Source organism: Chaetura pelagica, unplaced genomic scaffold (genome assembly GCF_000747805.2).
Source record: "Chaetura pelagica isolate M959 unplaced genomic scaffold, ChaPel_1.0 scaffold471, whole genome shotgun sequence".
NCBI lineage: Eukaryota > Metazoa > Chordata > Aves > Apodiformes > Apodidae > Chaetura > Chaetura pelagica.
The window spans coordinates 357,491-383,899 of record NW_009952430.1 but is presented as its reverse complement, the minus strand read 5'-3'; the positions used below and the strand labels follow the sequence as shown (position 1 = coordinate 383,899).

General features: G+C 49.3%; 1 protein-coding gene across 1 annotated transcript in view; it reads right to left on the bottom strand.

Moving 5' to 3' along the window:
• The window catches only part of DNAH9 (dynein, axonemal, heavy chain 9), a 164,944-nt gene that overhangs the window by 94,366 nt on the left and 44,169 nt on the right, over nt 1-26,409 (bottom strand). Inside the window, 9 exon segments of the mRNA XM_010008230.1 lie at nt 1,142-1,338; nt 2,444-2,605; nt 9,112-9,351; nt 10,740-10,842; nt 12,420-12,585; nt 17,926-18,133; nt 18,886-19,059; nt 23,860-24,034; nt 25,622-25,769. Coding sequence (XP_010006532.1) covers nt 1,142-1,338; nt 2,444-2,605; nt 9,112-9,351; nt 10,740-10,842; nt 12,420-12,585; nt 17,926-18,133; nt 18,886-19,059; nt 23,860-24,034; nt 25,622-25,769 — 1,573 coding nt within the window.

Sequence of the window (26,409 nt, the reverse complement as noted above, 5' to 3'; positions counted from 1 at the left end):
TGCTGGGTAGAAATGTTTTAAGGTGAAGGCCTGGACATCTTTGCAGGGAGGACAAGGGGAAAAGTACACTACATCAACAAACAGAAGCTGAGAACAAATATATATTCATTTATTTTTTATATATATATTTATAAAGAATATATATATTAATATATATTAAATATATATATGTATATAAAATATATATGTATATTTATTTAATCTTAAATCTGCCTAGCAGTAACTGCCTTCTGTTGCCAGGTCCAGTGAGAACTGAAATGACTCCCAGTGCTGTGCAGCAGGGCAGCAGCTTCCTTCTAGCTTAAAGTCACAAAGCTGCACCTCTTGACATGATCTTTTCAGACAAAATCAGCTACAACTGTGATTTACAGGGCAGGTCCATCTGCTGAAGTGATCTAAGGCCAGATCTGCATTTCAGCACCCAGAAATGAGTCTGCCTCTGCTGGGATTCCCAAGTGTGTCACTGGTATTTGCAAGGTGGGGGGACACCTCTCAGCCTATAGCACAGACATGGAAATAGCTCCATAATTCTCAACTGGAGACCTGCTGTTTTTATGAAGTCCCACACATCCAGTTTCCAAAGGGAACCCACCTGGACCCCCAGGCATCTAAACGCAAGCAGGATTCCCCAAGGATCAAAGCAGTTTAAATGCCTCAGTCCATTTAAATGAGTAGCCTGAAGGCACCTCATCTCACTTGATATACATTTGAAAATCCCACTAAGAACCTGTGGAAATGTGGCTCTGAGCCCCTTGTGAAAGCCTTGAGGGAAATCCCAGTGCAACTTCTCCTGCAGCTGCTGTCAAGTGAAGACAATAAAGCACTTGAACATTGTCACCTACAATAAATGTTTGTGCCACATGCAGAGCATCAAGGGCCAGAGACATCTTAACAGCAGCCAGGCTCTAACGTAACCACCAGCATCTGCAGTCTGACAGCCCCAGGCACCCTCCTGGCTTCAGAAGTGCCCTCCAAACTCCAGCTACAGAAGCAGTGCAGTATTTGTGCTGGCCAAGCCACATGGGCAGATGAAGCTTCTGCACACCTCCAGCTCCATCAGCTAAAACTACAGATACCTACATCCTCCAGGAAACCAATCTGCACAGATAAATGAGAGCACAGAGCCAGCAAACCCCCTTACACATGGCACATAGCATCCTCAAACAGCACCAGGCTCATGGCAGCATTGACTTCATTGTAGTTGTCCAGGGCTTCCATAAGGACCTGGTTCAACTCCTCCCAGGTTGGGACTGGCCTGTAGCTGGGTTCCCCAAGGCCCTTAGCAAAATGGCAATAAATGTTCATCTGCTTGGTCTGCTCAAGAGTTTCCTCAATGTCCTGTCAAAGAAAACAATCAATATAAATATATATACACACACACACATATTTATATATATGTATATAACAAAAAAAGGAGAAACCCACTGCAGCTCCCTCCCACCTTTCCCAGTGAAGCTGGTGTTCCAGCACATGCCTCTTTCATAGAATCATCAAATCCCAGGCTGGTTTGGGTTGGAAGGGACCTTAAAGATCATCCAGATCCAACCCCCTGCATGGGCAGGGACACCTCCCAGCAGCCCAGGCTGCTCCAAGCCCCAGCCAACCTGCCCTTCAACACTCCCAGGGATGAGGCATCTGCCACTTCCCTGGGCAACCTGGGCCAGTGTCTCACCACCCTTACAGCAATAATTTCTTCCTAATGTCTAATCTGAATCTCTCCCCTTTTACCTTGTAACCCTGTCCCCATTTTTATGCCCATATAGTTTCACCTGCATGTTGGAAAAGGGGGAAGAAGGACAGGAGGGTAAGAGGAGGAAAGTAAAAAGCTCCAATCCTGGCTATTTTCACTCTGACAACTTTCTGTAACTCCCAGAAACTCAACTCATTACAGGCAGGGAGAGTGGCCAGCAGAAAAGCCCCACAGCAATTCCCACAGCATCAAGCTGTTGCGTGGACAATGCCAAGACCTGGAGGGTTAAGTGCTGCCTGCACTGCTCTCCACTTCAGTGGTCCTGGTGGGATTCCTAGGGCAGCACTGCTGGGCCTGGAGGAAAGCAGGTCCAGAGCTTTCAGTTGAAACCTCTTTTTAAAGACAGAAAAGCACTGGGGGTTTGTGCCTGCCTTGCACTCTGCTCTCATCAAGAACTGCAATCTGACCCCTTTTCCTGCTTTTGCCACATGAGATTCTAAGCACTTAAATAAAGGAATTTAATGAATTCCCAGAGCCCAAATCTCTCCCCAGTGCCCTTATGGAGTGCACCACTTACTCGTGTCACAACACTGGCAGCCCAGGATGCAGAGGACAGAGATTTTGTCCCTGGGCAAGATCATTGTCCTACATGCCAGTGAGAGATGGGTAGATCTTGGGTCAAACTGTGCTTCCCAAGCACTTATTCCTATAAGCATGTATGTTGTTATCAGAGTCATCAGCTTCAACACCTACATCATAGAATTTCTTCACCATCTCCAGCTGGATTTTATCAAAGGTACCAAAATCCTTTTCTTCAACCATCTTATCCCGGTACACCCGGTTTGATTCATGCAGGTAGATTTTCACTAGGTCCTGGGGTTGCTTCAGACATTCAGGGGTAGAGAACAGAAGACCCTGGAGAGTAGAGACAGTCAGTAAACCCCATCTTGACCCAAAGAGACTCACCTCACCCCCAGCACCCAGGTTGTCACACCAGAAAAAGGCTGAATCACAAAATCATCATGGTTGGAAAAGACCTCTAAGATCACCACGTCCAACCACCAACTCCCCCTGCTCCCCTCCAAAAAAATATAATAATAAAAAAAAAGCTTGGTAGCTCTCCTCTGGACACTCTCCAGCATCTCAGTGTCTTTCTTCTAGTGAGGGGCCCAGAACTGAACACAGTGCTCAAGGTGTGGCCTCATCAGTGCCAAGTACAGGGACACAATCACCTCCCTCCTCCTGCTGGCCACACTATTCCTCATACAAGCCAGGATGCTGGTGGCCTTACACACTGGCTCTTATTCAGCTGGCTGGCAACAAACACCTCCAGGTCCTTTTACTCTGGACATCTTTCTAGCCACTCTGCCCCAAATTTGGAGCACTGTCTGGGGTTGTTGTGAGCAAAATGCAGGCACTTGGCCTTGTAGAACCTCATGCAATGGACCTCAGCCCATCAATTCAACCTGTCGAGATCCCTCTGCAGAGCTTTCCTTACCCTCAAGCAGATCAACACTCCCACCCAACTTGGGTGTCATCTGCAAACTTGCCAAGGAAGCACTCAATCCCCTCATCTAGATCATTGATAGAGAGATACTGAACAAGACTGGTCCCAAAACTGAGCCCTGGGGGAATCCTTCTAACTACAGAGTTATTCTGTAATTGAACTTCTCAATAAGCCCCTGGAGAATGTCCCCTTTGCTACCCCCAGACTCTCAAAGCAGTTTCTATTGTTACACTCATTTTGGTGCCCAAGCAGCATCTCCAGCACAGCCTGCCTGGGCTGATGGTCCTCACCTCAGCAACCAAGAGCATGATGCAGATTCAGGCACCAGCCCACACATGTGGCTTTTCACACCCCGACACCAGGCGTGGGTGCTTTGGCAAGGAGAACAAAACAGTTTGGAAATGTTCTCAGTGATGATTTTAACTGTTTTTAATCCATTAATTTTAATTAGCTGCAGTCTGCCTGCAGGAAATGTTAGTTGGTGTCTGCTGATCACAGTGTGTTTACTGTGAACTGCATTAAAATGCATAAAATAATTATATTTCAAAGAGGTGTCATCTATAACTTAGTGTATTTACAGCACACAGGGTTTTCAATGGCATGAATTAAATAGAAAGCTTTTATTCCTAACATCTAATTATTTACACATAAAATAGCAAATGTATTCAGAGCAATGTAAAGCAGGGCCTCTCAGCTCACTGGCCTGTGGCTCCAATTGTTTGGGTTTCACATTTGTTATCAGAGCTGCCAATTGTTGTTTTCTTTATTTCAGAACAAAAGAACTAGTGAGATGAGCTGACAACTCCAAGTGAGGAAGGTGAAACCCAACGGGTCCTAAGTGAAAAGAAATTAAATTAAAACCACTCAGTCACTCCGAAGACATCCCAAGCCACAAAAGTTGTTGTGTTCTTGCTGCAAGCACATGGAAAGCCACCTTGGAGGGAAGCAAATCCACAGTTCACAAAGCTGCAAAGAGTTTATGAACTTCACACCTGAACATCTCCCCTTTTTTCCCTTTGCAGTCCTGAACTTCCTCACTCCTCCCAACAGAGCTACCAGACTCTTCCATGAACCAGCTGCATCCCCAGAGAGCAATGGGGATGCTCCATGTTTGAGGCTGAGCTTCCAGGAGATGCTGAAGTGTCTGCAGCTGGAAGCACGAAGGGCACATGGGCACGGGTCACTGCATCTGTGATGCCAACGTGAAAGGAAAGTGGATACACCCTTTGCCACATCAACACCAGTTTTATCCCTCTGGCTGCTGAGTCCTCAGGGTGTATTTCAGCCAAATCCTTCAGCTCCTCCTCCTCTCCAGAGAAGCCACCAGCAGGTCAGGGAGCCCTCCCTGCCCCACCAAGGCAGTGGGACCAACTCAGCCTTGGCTGAGAGGAGCAGCTGTGCTTGTGGGGGCAGCAGGAACCATCACCCTCTGGCCCAGACTCCTCAGATCGGGATTTATTACAGATAATTGGGAATGACAGGCTGCTCAGCAGCTTAACAACCCCCCCAGGGACAACAGGCGTTGGGCATGGGCACAGGGACTGAGCTGCTCACACCAGCAGGACTCACCTGCTGTGTTGTCATCAGGCATCATCATGTGGGTAAGGATGGGCTGCCCAGCTCTGCCCAGGCAGGACCTGACCTCAGCCAGGCTCCATGACAAGGAAACTGAAGAGGACCCATGATCTATCAGCCTGCCAGGGAGCATGTGCCCTTCCAGCAGGACCTCATGTGCTCTGCAGCCACCACAGCTGTGCTGAGCTCAGCAGATGTTTCTGCTGCTGATCAGAGCCCTGCAAACAGTGAGGAGGAGCAACCAGCCATGTCAGCCCATATGGGCAGGTAACAGCCCTGGCCCAGGGCAGGACAATTCCCACCAGGTCTCCATTACTGAGTCCTAGCCCACAGCATTACCTCAAACACTGCATTACCACTATCCCCTGGCCAGGAGTGGTCTCCAAAAACCATCTAGCACAGCCACATATTCCAGCCAGATCTCTTGAGTTGTATCCCCCCCTTCAAACCACTGGTTCTCCCTGAAACCTCAGAAGCCTTCCATGAAATACCAGCTTCCAGGAAATGCCATTTTCTTCATCTCTAAGTTCAGGTGCTCTAGATTTATTCTGAAACCACTGACAAATAAAAGGATCTTTCAGATTTCTCTAGTGAGATCCAGCTCTGGTACTGCCCACAGTCCCAAAAAGTCCTACATCACACAGCCAAGTGATTTTTGGTAACAAGTAGCTCTTGAGAGAAAATACCCAGTCAAATGGTCAGATGGTCCCCTGAAGAGAGTTCAATTTTCCTCTCTCTTTGCACCCTAACACACTCTTAGGGGCACCCCTGGAAGAAACACATCCTTGACCTTTACGTGGAAAGACACTGCACATAGAGAGCCAAACCTCAGACCTGCAAAGTGCCAAAGTCTGACAACAGGACAGTCACCTTGGACTCCTTTTCACCTCCAGTGAACCAGGTACTTCAGAAACACAGCTCCTCTTAGCTCTTCCCATGAGAATGAGCTGAACTAGAAGCACACACAGAAATACCCACTTGGCTGAGGGAGAGGACGTGACTAGCCAGGCAAAAAGGAATCCCAGCATAGATGCTCAGGTCCCCAGAGATGACCATTCCAATTACCCAGGACAAACATAAGCAGTGCTTGACAAGGTCAGCCCACCAATGTTGTGTGTCGGGCCTTCATCTCCTGGGTGCACAGGGTGCTCTGTTTCACTTTGGTTTCACCAGCACCTTTATTTGTCCAGATAAATCCCTCTGGCTTTTTGCTGTCATTTGGAGCAAACACATTCTAGAGTCACCTTCAGCAACACAGACATCAGGCTGATCAGCTCAGGCCAAGTGGCAACGGGTACTGGGTGCAGAAGGACAGACAGGGAAGTTCCCATGTCTGTCTGCTGAAAGGAATCACTGCTGACTCTCTCGGGTTGTCTTCTGTGCCACACTCACGTTTGTACCAGGTGCCAACTCATTCATTCTTCATTAGCCGCAGCAATTAAGATACGGGTTCTTGGAGTGCTTATTAATGAGACAATTAGCACAGGACTCCTTGTCAGAAGAGCTGTCAGGCAGTTTTGAAAAAGGGAATCAAGCTGGGCTTGTAAGGCCCTACTGAAATATTTAGGTACAGTGTTAACATCAACCAGGGTCCTCAAACGCCAGAGCCAACGGGCGACTGCAAACAGGGCCCTTGGTGACCTGGGCAGAGCCCAGGGTCCCTCTGCAGGGGCAGCAGTTCTGGGCTTGTTTCCTCCACAGCTGCAATTTCCAGACAGTTTGTGCCTTTCACAGTTGCCTTTGGCTGCTTGTACATTTCCAGGGTAGCTGGTAAACCAGCAACCCCCCAAATGCCTTCCATGCACCCCAGCTCTTGTGCACTCAGGATTTGATTGTTTGTCTGGGATGAAAAGGCAGTTGATAAAGGTTTTATGCACCCAAGCTTTATATCCAACAATTCTCCACCTTCCCAAAGGCTGAGGAAATCCAGATGGCCTTGCTTTCTCAGGCTTTTGGGGGGGTTTTGTTTCCCCTCCCTTTTTTTTTGTTTTTCTTCTCCCTTTTTCCCAGATGCCACCACACCAAGTGTTATAAAAGAACATGGACCAGGTGGATGGACTGCAAGGTGGGTGGAGAACTGGCTGGACCACCAGGTTCAAGGTTCTAAGTGGAGGCCAATGACCCTGGTGTTCCTCAGGGGTTGGAACCTGGGCAGTATTGCTCAGTACCTTCCTCCATCACCCAGACACTGCACTCTCAGCAGGTCTGCAGATGACTCTGACCACACAGAGGTTATTGCATCAAAGGGAGAGACCTTGACAGACTGGAGAAAAGCTGTATGAGGTTCAGTCCACTTTTGGGTCCCCCAGTAAAAGAAAGACATTGACATAATGGAGTGAGTCCAATGGAGACCACCAAGACCATAAAACAGTGGAGCACAGGACATGCAGGGAGAGGCTGAGAGAAACAGGTTTGTTGATCCCAGGGAAAAGGTGGAGGGGAATCTTGGTGCTGCCCACAACCACCTAGAGTTCTAGAGGGGAGTTTTACAGGTCTAGACAAGATCAAGATAACTTTTTTTTGTAGGTTCATATCCAAAGGACAAGAGGAAACAAACACAGATTACAGCAAGTGAAATTCTAATTGAATAAAGAAATATAAACTTCACCAGCAAATGGATTTCACAGTGACCAGAAAGGCTATTGAAACTCCAGCCTTGGAAACATGCAAAACTTCTCTGATCAGCCTGACCTAACTTGGAAGTTAGTTCTGCCTGGGCAAGAGAGTTTGGGCTAAATTATGGATTTATGAAGATGTAACAAATGCAACACATAGAAATGGATTCCCAGAGTCCAGAGGTTCTTTCACACTCAATTTCAGGACGACAAACTGTGTTCCAGCAGAGCTAAACAGGAAATCAGGAGATCTCCAAACTCCAAGAATATTTAAGGTAAGGAAATAATCAAGAATGCACAGCAAGAGGTAAGGAAAAATTGAACCACTAGTTAAATAAACATGATACCAAGGAGCCAGACCCCTCGTTCCTACAGCCATATGATAAAGCCACCTGAGCTCCTGTCACCGCTCCCACCTTCTGGCCCAGCATGTAGATCTGGCAGGACATGCTCTAATATCCCACAACCTTTGCACCTTTCAAGCAGAGCACAGTTTAAATCAAAGCTTCCCCTTGAAATGCTTCCTTTCTCTCTCTCTCTGCCTTTCAAAGCACAGATTAACTAGAAGCCAGGATTTCACATGACCCACATCTCACGTCAAAGCCTGCTGATGTTTAGCTGCTCACAAGTGACAGGTCTGATTCCTTCTTGACACAATGGAGTTATTAACTTTTTCAAGGTCTGTTCCTGGATTTCCCATTGCCTGTCATTACTTCAACCCTTGTCTGGTGGGCCAGATCACAAAGCACTGAACTTTCAGTACCTACTTTGTAAAACAGACATTAATAAGGACAAATTACAAACTGGCCTTTTCCCACAGGTCATGGTGTGTCACACCTCGGGATTTGGCTGCTGAGAACTTTCTCAGAGTTTATTCATCAGCCTTAAACTCTGAAAGGTTCTTTGAACAGTAGCACCTACTGCTAAGAAAGCATGAGATTTCTGGTGGGGGGGTGGGAAAGAAATAATTCTCTGCTGTTGGAAGAAAACATTTCTAAACCTGAACAACTTCCCCTTGGTACAGAGCTGGCTCCAGTGGTATTTGCTTCAAAGTTGGGTTTGATTTATTTATCAGCTCTTTCCATGCCATCCTTCACATCCCTGCTGAGTACCTGACCATGGAGATGCTAAGAGGACAGGCCAGTATAGGCCAACAAGCTGTGCTGGCTCCAGGCAGAGCAGTGGAACCAGTTACTGCTCTCCTGTCCCCAGGGCCAGTAGCCACTAAGCAACCACCACCTGCTTCAGAGCAACAAAGCCATTTCACTCCGTGTCAGAGCCCATAACCCCACATCTACACGTGTGGAACAGGCTCACAAAGCCAGCCCCATCTTCCTCACACTCACCAAATCAAGTGCTGAAGTCAGGAGCCCAAAGCTCCTTTCAGTTAGTCCCTTCTACAGTCAGGGGACATTTCAACTTAACCTAAACCTACCTCTCCTTCTGGAGCTAATCATCCCTCCCCCCAATGACCACAGGAGGCTGGAAAGTAAATAAGCTTCTGATGTTCTTCAAAGCCAGGGGTGATGGCTCTGGAATCCATCCAAAATCAAATCAGGAATTAAGGAATAACCTGAGGTGTCCCTTTACTCATAGGACACACATGCTGTGTCCCAGCTGGGTGGGAGACTGTGTTTGGCTCACCAAGACTTGCTGGGCCAGGGGAACACACATCCTCCCATGGCCTCATGCTCCAAGTGCCACAGGACAGCAACTGCACTTACCTGGAAGATATTGGCCAAGTCTCTCAGGTTGAAAACATAGTGGAACTTGACAGCTGTTGGCAGGAAAGTAGCAGCTACTTTCCGATGCAGTCCCAGTGCCAGGGAGATCAGCTGCTGAGCTGATTTCTGCACAGCCCCTGCAAAATCCCCACTCGTCAGGTGCTGCATTAAAACGGTGCCATAGATCCTGGCCAAGGCCTCCTGACCAGGGATGGAGAGAGCAAAGACACAGAAGTGACGCTGAAGAAGAGACAAGAAGACATGGAAAGATTAGAGATGGGCAACCACCTCTCAAGCAAAATGCCCTTGGGGACTTCATGCAACTGGGCACAGTGCTAGATAATCTCATCTGAGCTGCCTTTCCCATGAGAGGCCAGACCAGAGGAACCTTTGATCTTTCAAGGTACCTAACAACCTGGGTTGCTCTGGTTCTGTGAGTTGCAGTCTACCTGAACAAGACTATTTCCCTCCTCCAAGTTCCCAGCAGAGGACAGCTGGGAAGTTCAGTCCACTGAAGAGCTGAAGGGCTCTGAAGACCCCTGAGAAAGCCCAGTTACTGTCTCTGTTAGGAAGAGACCCTGGAAGGTGACGTCTCCCAGAAGACCCCTTTACTTATTTGGAACTTGCAAAGACAGAGGAGATGCTCTTTTCCAGCCATGGGATGCTTCTTTTTGACACAATGGAGTTTCTTGCTGAAGAGGCCTGGGCTGACTCTTGCCATGAGGTTTCTCCATGAGGGAACCTATTTTGCTGCCCACTATCCAGGCTCCACCAAGGGCCAGCAGGTCCCTGCCTGCAGGATCTGTCCCTTCAGCACTTGCCCCACCGAGTTACAGCTGCTCTTACATGGGCACCCATTTCTTAGGGTACTTCTCCACTACTGCTCACGTGCCAACCTTCTCCTCCTATGGCAAGGGAAACACCTGCCATGCAGCTGGGAAGGGCATCATCCCTCTGGCTGCCACCTGTCCCCCTCAGCTGCCACAGGATCTGCTCAGTGGTTTTGATCTGCAGACCCAGGAAACAGCCTCCAACCAGGCTCTGCTGCTCCTTCCTCGTGGCTTGAAGAAAAGGGTAGGTAACCTCAGGGCTGATCATAACCAGCTCTATGACCCAGGTTGGGCCTCACAGCTCCCAAAACTGAAGCCCTGAGGATTGAACATCTCTTTCAAAATCTACTTCTGTCACCATCAGCACTTGTACTGGTTTGGGTTGGGGGTTTCTCTGTTGGTTTGGGTTTCCCCCAACCTCCCTTCCACGAGCACACACTGCCAGCTCCACCAGGGAACTTTAGAAACTAAAAGGGTTTGCTGAACAATGTTCCAAAGGCAAATACAAGCTAAATAGAGCTCTGTATGAAGCCTTTCCTGAAAATAGGTGTTAAGCTGGCTGGCAACTTGTGACTTCTGCCTCTGACTGAGCAACAAAAGAGGAGGAAAAACAAACAAGGGAATAAGGGAGCAAGGCTGCTGCTTCACCATCAGAGTGAGAGTCACTGACAGATTCGTGTCATTTCTATTGATAAAATACCAGCAGGACCTAACAGTGATTTTTCTCTGGTCTCTTCACTTCAATAAGCCACCCAAAAATAAAACCAGGGGTGTGCCTGGCATTGCACAGAGCTTTACCTGCAGACGTGGGTTGATGGTGAAACTCCCTGCTGTGGGATTCATGCAGGACACGTACTGCACATTCATGATCTCCTTCAGCACCAGCTTGGTCCTGTCGTACCTTGGGGCAAAGCAGGAGCAGCCTCAGGGTGAGCACAGCCTGAGAGCATCAGCTGTCACATTCCCAGGGACACATCTTCAGTGGGGTTAAGTTCTGCATCTTGCCTGTGCACAGGCTGGCAAGGAGAAGTCCTGCTCTTGGTGGAGATTTTTCAGCTCCGACAACCCGGAGCTCAAATTTCTATCAGGTAGTGCCAAGTGCTGAGCACAGCCCACAGCTTGGACCTGGCACTTGCATGGAAGTGGTAGGAAGTTGTCAGAGTGCCCATGGTTTGGGCAGCCTGGGACAGGGGCAAGAGGGCTGCCTGCTGCTGCCCACATGAAGGATGGGAGTCTGCTGGTGGGGCTGGGCTGCAGTCCCAGGAGCAGCCCTGGCAGGCTTAACTACCAGGACCAGGGCAGCCCAAGGGTTACAGAATCACAGAACCATTTTGGTTGGAAAAGACTTTTAAGACCCTCAAGTCCAACTGTTACCCAGCCCTGCCAAGGCCACCACTAAACCATGTCCCTCAGCACCACATCTACACAGCTTTGACATCCCTCTAGGGATGGGGACTCCATCCTGGGCAGCCTGGGCCAGGGCCTGACAGCCTTTTTGGGGAAGAAATTGCTCCTAATATCCAAACTAAACTTCCACTGGTGCAACTTGAGGCCATTTCCTCTTGTCCTATCACCAGTTACATGGGAGAGGAGACTGACTCCCACCTCTCTCCAACCTCCCATGGGTTGCAGCAAGCTTTGCCCATCCCACCCCTCACCATCCCTGGAATGAGCTGCAGCCCCACTGGCTATCAGAGGGGACACCAAGGGTGCAACAGCCTGGTGGGCACTGCTCAGAGCATGGGCAGAAAGCCTGGACATGCCCAGGAGGGGACACATGGCACACTGTGTCCCCCTGAGCCTCTAGTGCCCCCATGCAACCCACAGAGCCCATCTGCCCAACTTCCTGACATCCACAGCCCAACGTTTCTGCTTCCCCTCTATTGTCTCTACACTTGGAAGCTTTTGGTCAAGCTCAGCCAGGCTGGCAGCTGAGGAGCCTGGAAATGGCTGTGAGCCCTGCCCTGCATTCCCCACAGGGAGGGCTGCCCGGGCTGCTGCCCCACACGGTGCTGCTGGCTGTGCTGCTAAGTGCACCAGTGTCCTTCCAGAACACTGACACTTCACCCTTCAGATCACCTCTGCTTGGAAAATCCTTGTTTGCTGCTGCCTGACTGAAATCAGGTGTTCACAGCAGGGATGGTTCATCCCATGTGGCTAAAGCCAAATCCATGGAATTCCTCTGTATTGCAGGGTCTGGGGCTGAGTCACACTCCCCTCCCAGGTTTTGTGCTGGGACCACAGTCACAGATCAAGCAGGAGCAGAGCAAAGCTCCTCCCAGCCAGGCTCTGAAAAAGGGGCTTTGTGTGCTGAGGATACCCTGGTTCCCCCAGAGCCAACCATGGCCCAGCCCAACCCAGGCAGCTGGGATGGCAGACACAGGATGGGAACTGTGCTTTGACCTCCCCCAAACCCCCTCCCCAACACTGGAGCTGAACAACAAGGTCTCAGCTGCCCAAGCCCAAGCAGCCTCCTACCAGTGGCCATAGTCCAGGTGCTGCCTGAGGAGGGTGTGGGGCTGCACGGTGCCATAAGCATCCACCTGGGGCATGTTCAGGTCATCGATGAAGTAGATAAGCTTCTTGGTCCCTGGAGGGCCATAATTTCTGCCAGCTTTTTTATCCAGAGGCTTCTCAAGCACACCTGCATGGAGGCAGAGGTGCAAAGCTGAGCCACCAGGTGTTGCTGTAAAATAAAAACCGTCTCCCAAGGCAGCTCAAAGCTGTGCTGTGTGCAGCTGGGGTGGCTGTCACCAGGCTGTGGCTGTCACCAGGCTGTGGCTGTCAAGCAGCAGGGACCCCTGCCTGGGGCTGGCAGGGACCCTTGGGCAGCTCTCTGGTCTGACTCAACCCAAACCAGACAGCTCTTCATTCCTCCTATCGAACAGAACGTGGCCAAGCTAAGTCTCCTAAAAACCAGGTTTGCTTCTGACCCAACAAAAGCTTGTAGCATGACATAAAGACTTTTGAATCCCTTCTGTGTGACTTTTTAAAAAAAATCTGGCTTGCTGAGGGGATTCTGGTCCACACAACTTGCCACATCCAGTCTTTCCTTAAACACATCCAGGGGTGGTGCCTCCACAACTGCCCTGGGCAGTCCATCCCAATGTCTCATCACCCTTTCCATGAGGAAGTGCTTCTTAATATCCAACCTAAACCTCCCCTGGAGCAGCTTCAGGCCAGCCCGTCTCATCCTGCCACTGGTTGCCTGGGAGAAGAGCCCAGACCCCCCTGACTAAACCTCCCTTCAGGTGGTTGTAGAGAGTGAGAAGGTCCCCCCTGAGTCTCCTCTTCTCCAGGCTGATCAACCCCAGCTCCCTCAGCCTCTCCTCATCAAACTTCCCTCTGGTCCCTTCTCATTGTCTCCTCTGGACCTGCCCCAGCACCTCCAGGTCCTTCTTGCAGTGAGAACTGCCCCCAGGACTGCAGGTGAGACCTCCCCAGTGCTGAGCACAGGGGGACAATCACATCCCTTCTCCTGCTGGCCACAGCATCCCTGATACAAGCCAGGATGCTTTCCAGGCCACCTGTGCACACTGCTGGCTCATGTCTAACCAGTTGTCACCCAGTGCTCCCAGTTCCCTCTCTGCTGGGCTGCTCTCCAGCCACTCCTCCCCAAGCCTGTAGCACTGGAGGGGTTGATTGTGAAACAGGACTGGGCATTTTAATAAAAACCTCCTTGTCAAAATGTACCCTTAAGCCACACGTGCCAAAGTTACTAAGGAAGAGTTATATTCTGCTTTTTTTCAGACCACAAATCTTTTAAAACACCTTTTTTTTTATCACTGCTTCAGTGCCTTGCAGACAGCTTGTCTTTCCCACTCCTCAAAATGCAGCTGATTTCCTGGCAGAGACAAGTTGCTCCACCAAGGAATGAATTGTGTGGACAAAAAAATGATGGATCTTTCTTCAGTAGAGTCTCTCTCCCCCTTCAGTACAACCACAATATTTGAAATTTCTGGTAGCAAGTTAAATTAAGTGTTTCAAATAAGCATTTAATTTAAATTTAATTAGTCCTTAATTAACATATAAAATCAGCCCTTTTTGAGGTTAAACAAGTCTGCAGGAGATTCATCACATTGAAAGGCAATTACTGGGGATCAAGTGACATGTTGGTGAAAGTTGCATTTTAATTCAAAGCCATTTCTCACAATGATAATGAAGGGTCCAAGTCTCTGCCTCTGAGATCCTGAATTACTCCAATTAGCACCTGAAAGAAACAGTCACTGCAAAGAGACTCAATGAGTGCAACTCCCCTTGCCTGCTGGCTGTTGATCAGAGAAGGGGGGTGGAAAACAACCCCCCAAAAAACAATTAAAACAATGATTTCTTGCAGTTTTCTCAAGGTAGATGTGGAGTGGAAAGGTGCTGAATGACAGGAGTCAGGGCCACCTCTGATGGAGGAGCAAAGGTCCAAGAGGGCAGGGAGGAGAGAGCAGCAGTGCAGAGTCCAGGGTAATGAGTTGAGAGCAACAAATGCCACAGAAAGTTGCAGTGAGTCACAACACACCAAAGAAAACCCCCAAGCTTGGCCAGACAGAAGGTCTGGCTCCTTTTAACCCCCCCTTTCTGTAAGCCACAGAGTCTGGAAGGATGCTTTGAGCATCTGCTTCCCCTGAAGAGCACATGCTCTGCACCTTCTAAGTCTCTGCACCTTATCTAAGAAATTGCTGGCTTTCAGGGTTCTAAGTAAAAAAAGATAACTCAAAACCTGCTTTGTATTCGTGTTTTGCAAATTCAAGGAGGTGCCTGCTGAGGGGAAAAAAAATGCCAACTGAGAAACTGCAAAAAAAAAAAGGGAAAAATTAACTGTAAAAAATGAGCAGCAGGGAACCATGGCAAGCAGCAAACATCATGCTTCCCAAGTCAAACCTCACAGCCACATCTTCATCCCCCTGCCACATGATTTGCTCCTCTCTGCAGAGGAGGCAAGTTGCCATCTCAGCCTGTAGCTCAGGGCAGAGCAAACAGGGTCCCCTGGCCAGGGCTGCCTGTGCCCATCTCACCAACCATCCCATCCAGATGGAGATCAAGGAGCCAACATCCCCCACCAGGCAGCTGGATGGACAGACAGGCATAATATTTCCTAGTTCAAGGGTGTTTCATAGAGACCCCACACAATGAGGAAAGGAAAAGGGGCACCTGGGAGGGGGAGAGGGAGGCTCTAACCACCCCACCTCACCAAAAAGGTGAGATTTCACCCATTTGTCTGCTTGAAGGACATGTAACCCAAATAATTGGCATCCACACTGTGGGCAGAGGTGTGGGCAGCATGTGGGGCTGGGCTGGCAGGCAGGAGATCTGGGAGGGTGGGCACCAGGCCCAGGAACTCTGAGAACCTGCCCCAGAAAGCTCCAGTGTTGGCTCCACAACTCAGCCCCAGGTTACACAGCACGGGTTGAGCCTGTGCTGTCACCTCTCTGCAAGCAGATCCATCCCAGAGGACAATCCGAAGCCCTGATATCTCTCTCAAAATGTTTGTGGTGTTGGGAGCCTGGCAGAGCACTGACCAAGCCCCAGTTGTTCAGTGCCCTCAGCACCAACCTGGGCTGCCAGAACAACTCTGCCCAACCCTGCTTGGCCAGGAACAGCCCAGATGGTGAGGGTTAGACCCTTGGTCTCACCAATGCCTCACAGATGGTGGTGCTGTATGGGGCTGGGTGAGCAAAAGGATTTCAGGCCATTTGGGTCAAATAAACAAGCTACACAAAGGAAGCATTTTGCTTTCTGCTCACCCATAGCTATTATTCAACTCAAAGCAAGCCAGGTTGTTTCGTTCCTGGTTAATAAATACATGTAAAAAGTTCTTCTTTCTCTTCACATCAACACAAAGCGAAAACATGAGTCCAAAATTAGCAGCTTTTCAAGGACTCCTTACTTTTTCTTCACCTCTGAAAAGACTACTGGGCAAAATTGACCTTATCTTAGTCCCAAGGTTCATTTTCCACTGACGTGCCAAAATTCTCACCAGCAACATTCTTACAGGCCAGAAATTCCCCAGGGCTCTGAGGTCCCCAAGGTCAGCAAGGCCTGAACCCCCTGGGGTGGTGGGGGTGTGGGACCTGCTCTGTGGGAGCATGGCAGGACATGGAGGACAGTCCCAGGAAGGGGCAGCCCTGGCTTCACAGCCTGCACACACCCATTAGCACCATCCTCACTGCTAATTGGGATGCAATTCCTGTCATTGCCCCTGAAGACAGTTTGGATTCTAGTCCAGAAACCCATCCTGTTCAGCACAGGCTTAAATTCAAAAGTATTAAAGACACATCTGAAGTCCAGTCTGGGCTGCATGACAAGCAGAATGGCAGCAGGTTAAAGCATGTGCTTTGGCACAGCCCTGAACCAGAGTCACGGTGTTCAGCATTCAAATCCTCATGCTGGAAAACATCTTCCAGAAAACCAGGAGTCTGCTGACCTGGGAGTTTCACAAGGGGACTTAAGAGCCTGCAGAGGCACCAGTGCTCACCAATTACCCAGAGCACGTCCCGCTCCAAACCCCATCGGACACCCTGGGTATCCAGCAACCCCCAGCCAGCAGTCCCGTGGGTCAGCCACTGCCTTACCTTGCAGCATAGCAGAGGTGGTGTAGTAGTTAAAAGGGACCTTCTTCACCATGTATGCATCCATGTCCAGTGAGGAGAGCTTGTTGCTCACCAGCACAGACTTCCCCGTGCCAGCCGTGCCCACCAGCATCACCGGGCGCTGGTGCTGCAGGAGCCTGTCCAGGAAGTACCGCACCCGGGCCGTCTCAGGGGTGGGCACCAGGCAGGCCTGAGAGGGGCATAACGAGCAGGTCAGAGTCCCCATCTTTGCCACAACCCCACAGCATTGTTCTGGGAGAAGTAAAATTGGGAGAGCCAGGAATGAGTGAGGTGACTCCAGTTTCTAGCTCGCACCAGGGAGGGAAGGAGACGCTGCTGCCAGCCATGAGAATCGTGTCTGTGCAGATGAAGCCTTGACAGCTCCTGGGAGCACACACACACACATTTTGCTAAGCCAGTAACAATTTTTACATGTCATCTGCTCACTGTGGCACTTTAAAAGGAAAGAAAAGTGTAGCTGGCAAATGCAATTGGCTGCCTGCAGAAACTCAGTCTTTGTCCAAGTCACAAAGACATCTCTCTGCTCAGCCAGGCACAGGATGATGACACGGTGTCTCAGGGGCTTTGTCACTTCACTGTTCCACATCCCACTTCTTGGCCAAATGTACCCCCCCATCAAGCACCTCCTGTTCTCATCAACACAAAGCGAAAACATGAGTCCAAAATTAGCAGCTTTTCAAGGACTCCTTACTTTTTCTTCACCTCTGAAAAGACTACTGGGCAAAATTGACCTTATCTTAGTCCCAAGGTTCATTTTCCACTGACGTGCCAAAATTCTCACCAGCAACATTCTTACAGGCTTCCCCAGAGCCAGAAAATCCCCAGGGCTCTGAGGTCCCCAAGGTCAGCAAGGCCTGGACCCCCTGGGGTGGTGGGGGTGTGGGACCTGCTCTGTGGGAGCATGGCAGGACATGGAGGACAGTCCCAGGAAGGGGCAGCCCTGGCTTCACAGCCTGCACACACCCATTAGCACCATCCTCACTGCTAATTGGGATGCAATTCCTGTCATTGCCCCTGAAGACAGTTTGGATTCTAGTCCAGAAACCCATCCTGTTCAGCACAGGCTTAAATTCAAAAGTATTAAAGACACATCTGAAGTCCAGTCTGGGCTGCATGACAAGCAGAATGGCAGCAGGTTAAAGCATGTGCTTTGGCACAGCCCTGAACCAGAGTCACGGTGTTCAGCATTCAAATCCTCATGCTGGAAAACATCTTCCAGAAAACCAGGAGTCTGCTGACCTGGGAGTTTCACAAGGGGACTTAAGAGCCTGCAGAGGCACCAGTGCTCACCAATTACCCAGAGCACGTCCCGCTCCAAACCCCATCGGACACCCTGGGTATCCAGCAACCCCCAGCCAGCAGTCCCTCAGCCACTGCCTTACCTTGCAGCATAGCAGAGGTGGTGTAGTAGTTAAAAGGGACCTTCTTCACCATGTATGCATCCATGTCCAGTGAGGAGAGCTTGTTGCTCACCAGCACAGACTTCCCCGTGCCAGCCGTGCCCACCAGCATCACCGGGCGCTGGTGCTGCAGGAGCCTGTCCAGGAAGTACCGCACCCGGGCCGTCTCAGGGGTGGGCACCAGGCAGGCCTGAGAGGGGCATAACGAGCAGGTCAGAGTCCCCATCTTTGCCACAACCCCACAGCATTGTTCTGGGAGAAGTAAAATTGGGAGAGCCAGGAATGAGTGAGGTGACTCCAGTTTCTAGCTCGCACAAGGGAGGGAAGGAGACGCTGCTGCCAGCCATGAGAATCGTGTCTGTGCAGATGAAGCCTTGACAGCTCCTGGGAGCAGCATCTGCATCTCCACACACACACACACATTTTGCTAAGCCAGTAACAATTTTTACATGTCATCTGCTCACTGTGGCACTTTAAAAGGAAAGAAAAGTGTAGCTGGCAAATGCAATTGGCTGCCTGCAGAAACTCAGTCTTTGTCCAAGTCACAAAGACATCTCTCTGCTCAGCCAGGCACAGGATGATGACACGGTGTCTCAGGGGCTTTGTCACTTCACTGTTCCACATCCCACTTCTTGGCCAAATGTACCCCCCCATCAAGCACCTCCTGTTCTGCACCCTGGGCACCCCAGCTCCCAAGTCACGGGGGGGGCTCTGAGCCTGCCCCTCGTGTACATCACTCACATTTGGAAGGTAGATGGGGGACACGTCTTAACAACCAAAGGACACTAAAGAAAAATGGGTAATTCAGTTGTACCTCATGAAGAATGTCATCACCATTATGAAGTGCTTGACCTTTAGTGACACATCATTGAAATGCCCACGTTCAGTCACTAAAATGCACTTCATTCCTCCCAGACAAAAAAGCAAGGTTCACGCACATACCTGTAATGGCACTTCTGGATCAAATTCAAACTGGGGAATAAGTTTAGACCAAGGCTCAAACTTCTTTGTTTCTGGATCAATGTAAAAGTCAAAGACTGTGCCCTGAGAGGGAAACTTGACAGTCTTGAATTCTGCCACCCACCACTTGCTGAACTCCACTCTGTAGTCCACAAGCTGCAAGACACAAAGTGGAGAAAATATGCTCATCTGGAGAAATCCAGCAGGGATGGAGAATATTCCCAGTTCACCAGAGGGGGATTGGTCCTTAAAATATATTCCACGGCAAAACGATCTTATCTTTCTTCCTACTATTAAGCCTTAATTTTTCATTTTTCTTCATTTCTTCTCATCACTCCTCTTTATTCACCTAAATAATTAATTCTCTGCGTTGATCACTATTAGTACGTCTGAGATTAGATAGATGGATCAATATGAAAAAGAGAAAGACGTGCCTATGACTAAACAGGCTGCTTGATTGATTCTTGGTGCCTACTTCCAACAGACAAGGACACAACATCCATCTGCATCTGTGGTCATGGTTAGTCAAAGCATGCATACTAAAGCTTTGCCTCATAAATCACACCGCTCTGTTAATACTTTGTTGTCTCCTGGCCTTTTTTTCAAGCCACAATGTTTGGAGAAGCAGGATTGCAAACATCACTGTGCCAAAGCACCAGGGAGGGACTTAGGAGCAGGGCAGGGATCAGTGCTGGGCACTGGTGAGGCTGCACTTTGAATCCTGGGGTCAGTTCTGGGGCCCTTATAACAAGAAGGACATGGAGGGGCTGGAGAGTGTCCAGAGAAGGTCAAGGGAGCTGGGGAAGGGGCTGGGGCACAAGTGTGAGCAGGAGCAGCTGAGTGAAGTGGGGATGTCCAGCCTGGAGACAGGGAGGTGAGGGGAGACCTGCTGGCTCTGCAGCTGCTGAGAGGAGGTTGACGCCAGGGGGGTCAAACTCTGCTCCCCAGGAATAAGTGATGGGACAAGAGGGAATGGCCTCAAGTTGTGCCAGGGGAGGATTAGATTGGATATTGGGAACAATTTGTTCATGGAAGAAGTTGTTAATCTGCAGGGCAGGGGTGGAGTCCCCATCCCTGGAGGGGTTTCAAAGCCATGTAGATGTGGAGCTGAGGGACATGGTTTAGTGAGGACTTGGCAGTGATGGGTTAACAGTTGGACTTGACAATCTTAAAGATCCTTTCCAACCAAAATGATTCTATGAGTCTATGACAGTGCTCCTTTGGCTCTGATGTGCTTCTGCACTGCCACAGCACCCTGGAAGCACCTGCTTTCTTCTCTTTCCTCATTACATCTTCCTATGCATGGACATTTTGGAGCATCTGAGTTTTTCAAGAGCTGGGGTAAGAGTTCTGCCTTAGATGCTGATCAGGACTTGCAAGATGTGCTTAATCCCCTCCCCAGCCCCAGGTCTCCTGTATGACACTGGGCCAGTCACTCTGCTTCAACACTTTCCCATGCAGAACAGGCCTACAGTCTTCTGATCTGGGAAGAAGTGGTTGGTGGAAGGAGGGCTAAAAGGTGTCCATGAAATACTGAGTGTTTTAAGTTAACTAGTTTTAACAGCAGAGTTTCTTCCTGGGACACCTGAAGGTCTCTCCTCCCCATAGCCATTCAATGTGTTTTTCCAAGCTGGAAGCCCAGGTGGGACCACCACCACATTGCCCATAGACTGCTGAGATTCCACCAGCAAACCCAAAATGAACACAGCATCCTGAGCCACCATCCATCCAAAGACCAGAGGACTGAAAACCCACATTACTAGTACCCAGGATTTTGCAGTCTCCTGCTGTTCAGAGAGTCAGGAGAACTGAGACTCCATTCTCCTGTTGCTGTAACTCAACATCAGCAGCAGAGCAGCCTGCAGTGCAGAGGGAGCTGCAGCCCTGCTAAAAGCTTTCTCACCAGGGTGCCAGCAGCCACATGGCAATGGGCTGCCCACCCCCCAACCCAGCAGTTCTGTGGAGCTGCTCCAGCCCTGGCTCCATTGCCAGGACAGTGTTGAACTCAGACTGTTTCCTTAATGAAAACCCCATATGGATTTCCACTAATTTCAGAGCCTGGAAATGGCAAATCTATCATCTGTGTTTATACAGGAGCCCCACTACCCACCAACACTCACAGACTGTTGGGAAACCTTCCAGACTCTTTCTCCTGACATTTTGGCAGCAAAAGGTCAGCCTGAAGGGCACCTTCAAGGGAGAGCAGTAAACAGATTTTATATTGGATCATTTTTCATCAGCCTCCCTCGCTCGGACCATGTATCCTCACGCTCTCCACTCTGACATTTACAGAGCAGCTCTGCACAGCCCAGCCTCAGAGTCCAACCTGCTCCTCCTGACACCCCCAGCACAGCCCTCCAAGTGCCTGCTGCAACCAGCCCACCTACCCCAGGCAGGCAGCAAAGGGACTGCCAGGGTCTGACTGCCACACAGCACCCACCTGCCATGAGACCACCCTCCAAGTCAACCTGCTGGAGAAGCTGCAAACTCCCAGTAGCTTTTACTGTTGCAACTTTGTTGGGGTTTTTTTAAGTCATTCTACGCTGACAATATCAAGAGGCTGAGTATTTCCAAGCTAGGATGTAGGAAATGGAGGGTTAAGTCCTCCCCAAGGATCAAGAAAGCTGGTCATTCAGTGGCCACACGGCATGATGGCATCAAGTGAGGGCTGAGCTGAGCTTGAGCTGTGTGGTTTTTCACTTCCTGAAGCATCAGCACAAAGCAAATCACAACGATCACACACAGAATCCTAGGGGTTGGAAGGGACCTGGAAAGCTCCCCCAGCCCAACCCCCCTGCCAGAGCAGGGGCACCCAGAGCACATCACACAGGAACGTGGCCAGGGGGGTTGGAATGTCTCCAGAGAAGGAGACTCCACAGCCTCTCTGGGCAGCCTGTTCCTGTGAAAAGACCAGCAGATGTTGGTCTGGCACTGAGGCACATAAAAAAACCCCAACATTAAGAGATCCCAGCAGGCATATGAGCAGTCTCTGAGAACAGCAGTGTCTCCAGCCAAGCTGGGAAGGATCTGTGGTGTCAGGTCCATGGAGAAACTTCCCACATACTCCACACAACACAGAGTTTGACACAAGCCCACCAGAGACCAGATATGGATCTCTGAGCCCTTGAAGAGAGTGCCCTGTCACTGGGCAGACCCACACATCAGGACATGCTTTAGACCTGAGGATAAGGTATCCTCTGACCAGGAGATGCAACCACCCAAGAGGGGCTGGGCAGAACCAGAGCACACAGTTTCAGCAGGTGCCCAATGTACCTCCACCCCCAGGCTTTGCCTACTCACAGGGGTCCTTGTGCCATTTGCTGCAAAAACAGTACTCAAAATCTAGGCTTCCAGGTGCCACACGTGCTCTTAGACCCCTCTACAAGTATCTCAGGTTTCTTTTTCCTGCCCCTGAAACAGTCACATTAAAAATCTCCAGCTTATGCAGACGTCAGTCTGGAAACAGCAATGCCAGCAGAGGCTGGAAAGCTGTCCTGCAAGCATGGGCACAAAACCATGGAAGGGAGCCAAGGGTGGCAGCTCTGGCAGCAGGGCTCTGACATGCAGGCTGCTGCCTTCTTGTCCATTATCACCATTAACAGTTGGAAGCTGTAAAACAGCAACAGCTTTTCCACTTACTCAGGAATCAAATGACAGCCCTGCTGTGCCAAGCTGAGCCACACAAACAGAAAATGGGGCAGAGCAGGGCACTGGGGTGAAAGGAAATGCCCATTTCCCCTCTCCTGTGCACAGGACTTCAGGGAGAGACAGAGAACAGGAGTGTCAGAGAGAGTAACACAACCTACTTTCCCCAGGCAAGTCTGGAGAAGATCCTACTCAAGATCCCTGTTCATATCTACAGCTCCCACCAAAGCAGCTCTGCTTCAGCCCAGCTGGAAATGTCTGTGCTTCTCCCAGGTTTTGAGAGCCAGGACCCAAAAGGGGGCTGAAAATGAGCAGTATGAAATGCTGACCTTGACAAAATTCAGTCTTATCATGTAATATCAGCATTCAAGAGATCAGACCCACCTGATGGATCCAGAGACAGCTGCAATGAACCCATAGGACAGAGGTACTGTGGGAAGCAGCAGGAAGAGCAGTGCCCTGTCTCCCTCTGCCTCTCAGATATGAGCACACTTTGAATGTCAGAAACAACAGTGTTGATCAACAACCTCATAAATCCTCCTGGCCTTAGAAAATCTTGGTCTCTAGATTGTGGGCTTGGCTGTGAACATCCATCCACCAGTGACCTGACTGAGCCCAGCAGCTCATGCCAGAGACCACCCAAAGGGGACTCCCAGAGAGGAGTTCAGGCTGAGTGCCTACAACTATCAACCTTAACCATGTCAGCAACCTCCCAGCAAAGGAGTTCAAAAAGCAGAGCAGTTCAAAAAGCAGAGCCACTGACTACTTCTAATCAAGTGGAAGCGTGTAATTCCCAAAGCCCATCCTGCCCTGCTGATCTTTCTTATCTACTTCTGTAAGAATTTGAGGACAGCCAATTCTTGATATCCAGCAATGTTTAAGAGAAGCCAGGGGTGACAAAGCATCAGCTGGTGTGTTCCACAGCACATCTGCCTGTGCAGTTAGATGGCTGAGCCACTGCTCCACTGATACCCTCACTTGATAAGTCAGTTTCACTTCAATCACATCATACACATACACAGGCCTCTATTTCTCCCCAGTGAATCATGTCTGCATAAGCAAACATCCCTCCACCTTTATCACTTGACTCCTCAGCCATTCTTCTGTGGTGTTTCACCTGGATAATGAGGCCTTTCACCAAAGGAATTGCTGTGTTCAGGTTTCTAGCTCATCATCACCTACTTGAGAGCCCCATGAAAACAGCACTTCTGATACAGCACCATGTGTTAGAAAGCATTCCAAAAAAAAAACAAACAGAACAAGAAATATCCCCTGTGTAAAATAATGCTGAAGTGGCATCTCTCTCCTTACCTGGTCTTGAAACATTGATCCACCAAAGGCCCAGACAGCAGCAAAGACAAAGTAAAGTTCATAAAGCTCCTTGGGACAGTCGGGAGGTGTGTTCTCCTCTGTCAGGAGGCATTCGAGGAGGTAGCACAACATCTGAACCATACTCTGCTCAGGAATGGGAATAATCTTCTTAAATCTAAGGGATGGAAATTGAAAGCACAGGAACATAACTTGAGTCCAGCAGTAGAGTCACTCACAACCCAGGAAGACAAGCCTAGAAATGCTTTTTCAGAATATTAGCGTTTCCCTTGTCAGCAGTGTGTGTCTTATTCCCAAGCCCAGCAGCACAGAGAACACCCCTTCTCTCCCCCAGACCTGCTGGCACCAGCACATATACAAGTAATAACAGTAATCAGAAGTTTCAAGCATTTTAAAACTTTGATCCTCTTGAAAAGAAGTAAAATGGAAGGCTTGCTCAAGGCACTGATTTCCTGCCAACACGATGAGTTAAAAAATGGTCAAATAGAGGAGTAATAAAATAAACCCTTTCATCTTGCCATTTTACATTCATTTAAGCTACACCTACAGAATTCCAAACTAATACTGTAGCAGCATTGAAGTCCTCCATAAAGTAATTACAGCTATTTGAAAGGTTGGTTCTACAATTTCTGAATTAAGTAAGCTACCAAAATACTCAGCTCAGGGTTGCCTGCAGCTAATCCCATGGATTTCATGGTCTTGACACAATGTTCAGCCAGTAAAGTGGGAAATGTCCAACAGGCTTTGCTGCCAACACCTGCCATCACCTTGGTCCCCCAGGGAGCAGCTCCCTAGGAGGATGCCTAAATCCTGCTTCTACACACCATGACTTTCACTAATGCAGCCACTTCTGACATATTCCCAGTCTGGCCAACAACTCCCATGCTCAACTTATTTATTTTTTTTGTACTTGGTTTTATTTTAAATGAAGTTGCAACTATAGGAAGCAAGCAGAGGATGGGAGAAGCTCCCTCACTCAAGTTTGTTGGCAGACTACTTTGGCCACAGCAGGAGTAAGACAGTTGTCTCCCATGATGATAAGGAAGGCTGACACAACTTCTTTGGGCACTGCTTTGAAGTTAACTCAAGCCAAGAAACACAAGGACACTTCCAAATACTTAAGTTCCTCATGTTCATTAGATTGGTGTCCAACCATGATACATGCCCAGGCTGGATGCCCATACATACTCACTTCATTTTCTTCAAATGCATCAGGAAAGAAATTCAAGATGGAATTGCTGGTAGAGCAATCCTACCCTCTCCCACAGACACCAACTTTCTTCTCATCACTGAAGGCAGGAAAATAAGTGATAAGAGGAAAAAAGAGGATCTGCTCTCTCCACTTCCCACATTGTACACTGAAAACTTTACTACAGCAATGGTCTGACATCTGCTGTACTGAAAAATAACTCATGGAGTGGACTCAGGTTTAGCCTGACCCATCAGGAGATTGAAAACCTTTCTCTTTAGGATCTCCTGGATTTACTTTCCAGGAGTTGGAGAGCTGATACAAAAATGCAGGAACAATCAAATCCAAACCAGATGAAAACCAGATCTGACCAACATGGGCAGGAGTGTCAGCTCTCCTACCTCACTTCTCTGAGCTTAAGCCAATGATGTTCAGAACTTTCAGGGGCCAGGAGGGAGACATGCAGCACAAGCCCAGCATGGCCCAGCTGATCTGGGAAGCAGTGATGTCCCCCTGCACCCACTAGCAGAGATACAATCACTCTTCAGATGGTACCTTGTTCTGAGTGTGTCCAGGCAAACTGGCAGGTACTTGTCAAACAGGATGGTCAGGTTGGCTCTTTCAGACTGGATCTCCCTCCTGTCAATCCAGCTGCTCACTGGGGGATTCCAGCCCAGATCCGATGGGTTGATGTACAGGATCCCTTTAGGTTCAGAGGAAGAGAGAACATGTAGTAAGGACACAGCAGAGACTACACCTTTCCTCCACCAGAATTTCTCAACTACTTTCACACAACCAAAAACCTGCCAAATATGCCTGGGTGCCCCATTATGTGCCCCCTCCTCCTACCTCATTGTGGGGTAGAAGCATTAACAGTGAAGAGGTTTAACTCAGGAAACCAGGACACTTCTCATGAGCATGCCCCAGATTCAGAACCTGGTCTTACCTGAGTCATGTTCTCACTCTGAGTCCCATTTCCCCATGTGTAAAAACTAGGAAAACTTTCATTCCCTTCTCCCATACTTCACATGCTTCTCCAGAAGATCAGGAGCTTTCTGGGATAAGGGGCCATCCCTCTCTTCATCACAGGACTCTGCACTTCAGGAGCACTCCCTCAGCAATGCTGAACCCGTGATCACCCAACACTCAGAGAGCTCTGGGTACATCTCCAAGGTGGTGACAGCTCCACATATAGATTTGGGGTCAGGATGCTCAGTTTGTCTGTGTTTCAGGGACCTACCCTGCCCACCAAAGGCAGATCCCAGGTTGGGTACTTTCAAAAAGAACCAAGCTGGCCAACAAGGCTGGTTAATGGCAGTAGATCCTACTTGGTCCATGCAAAA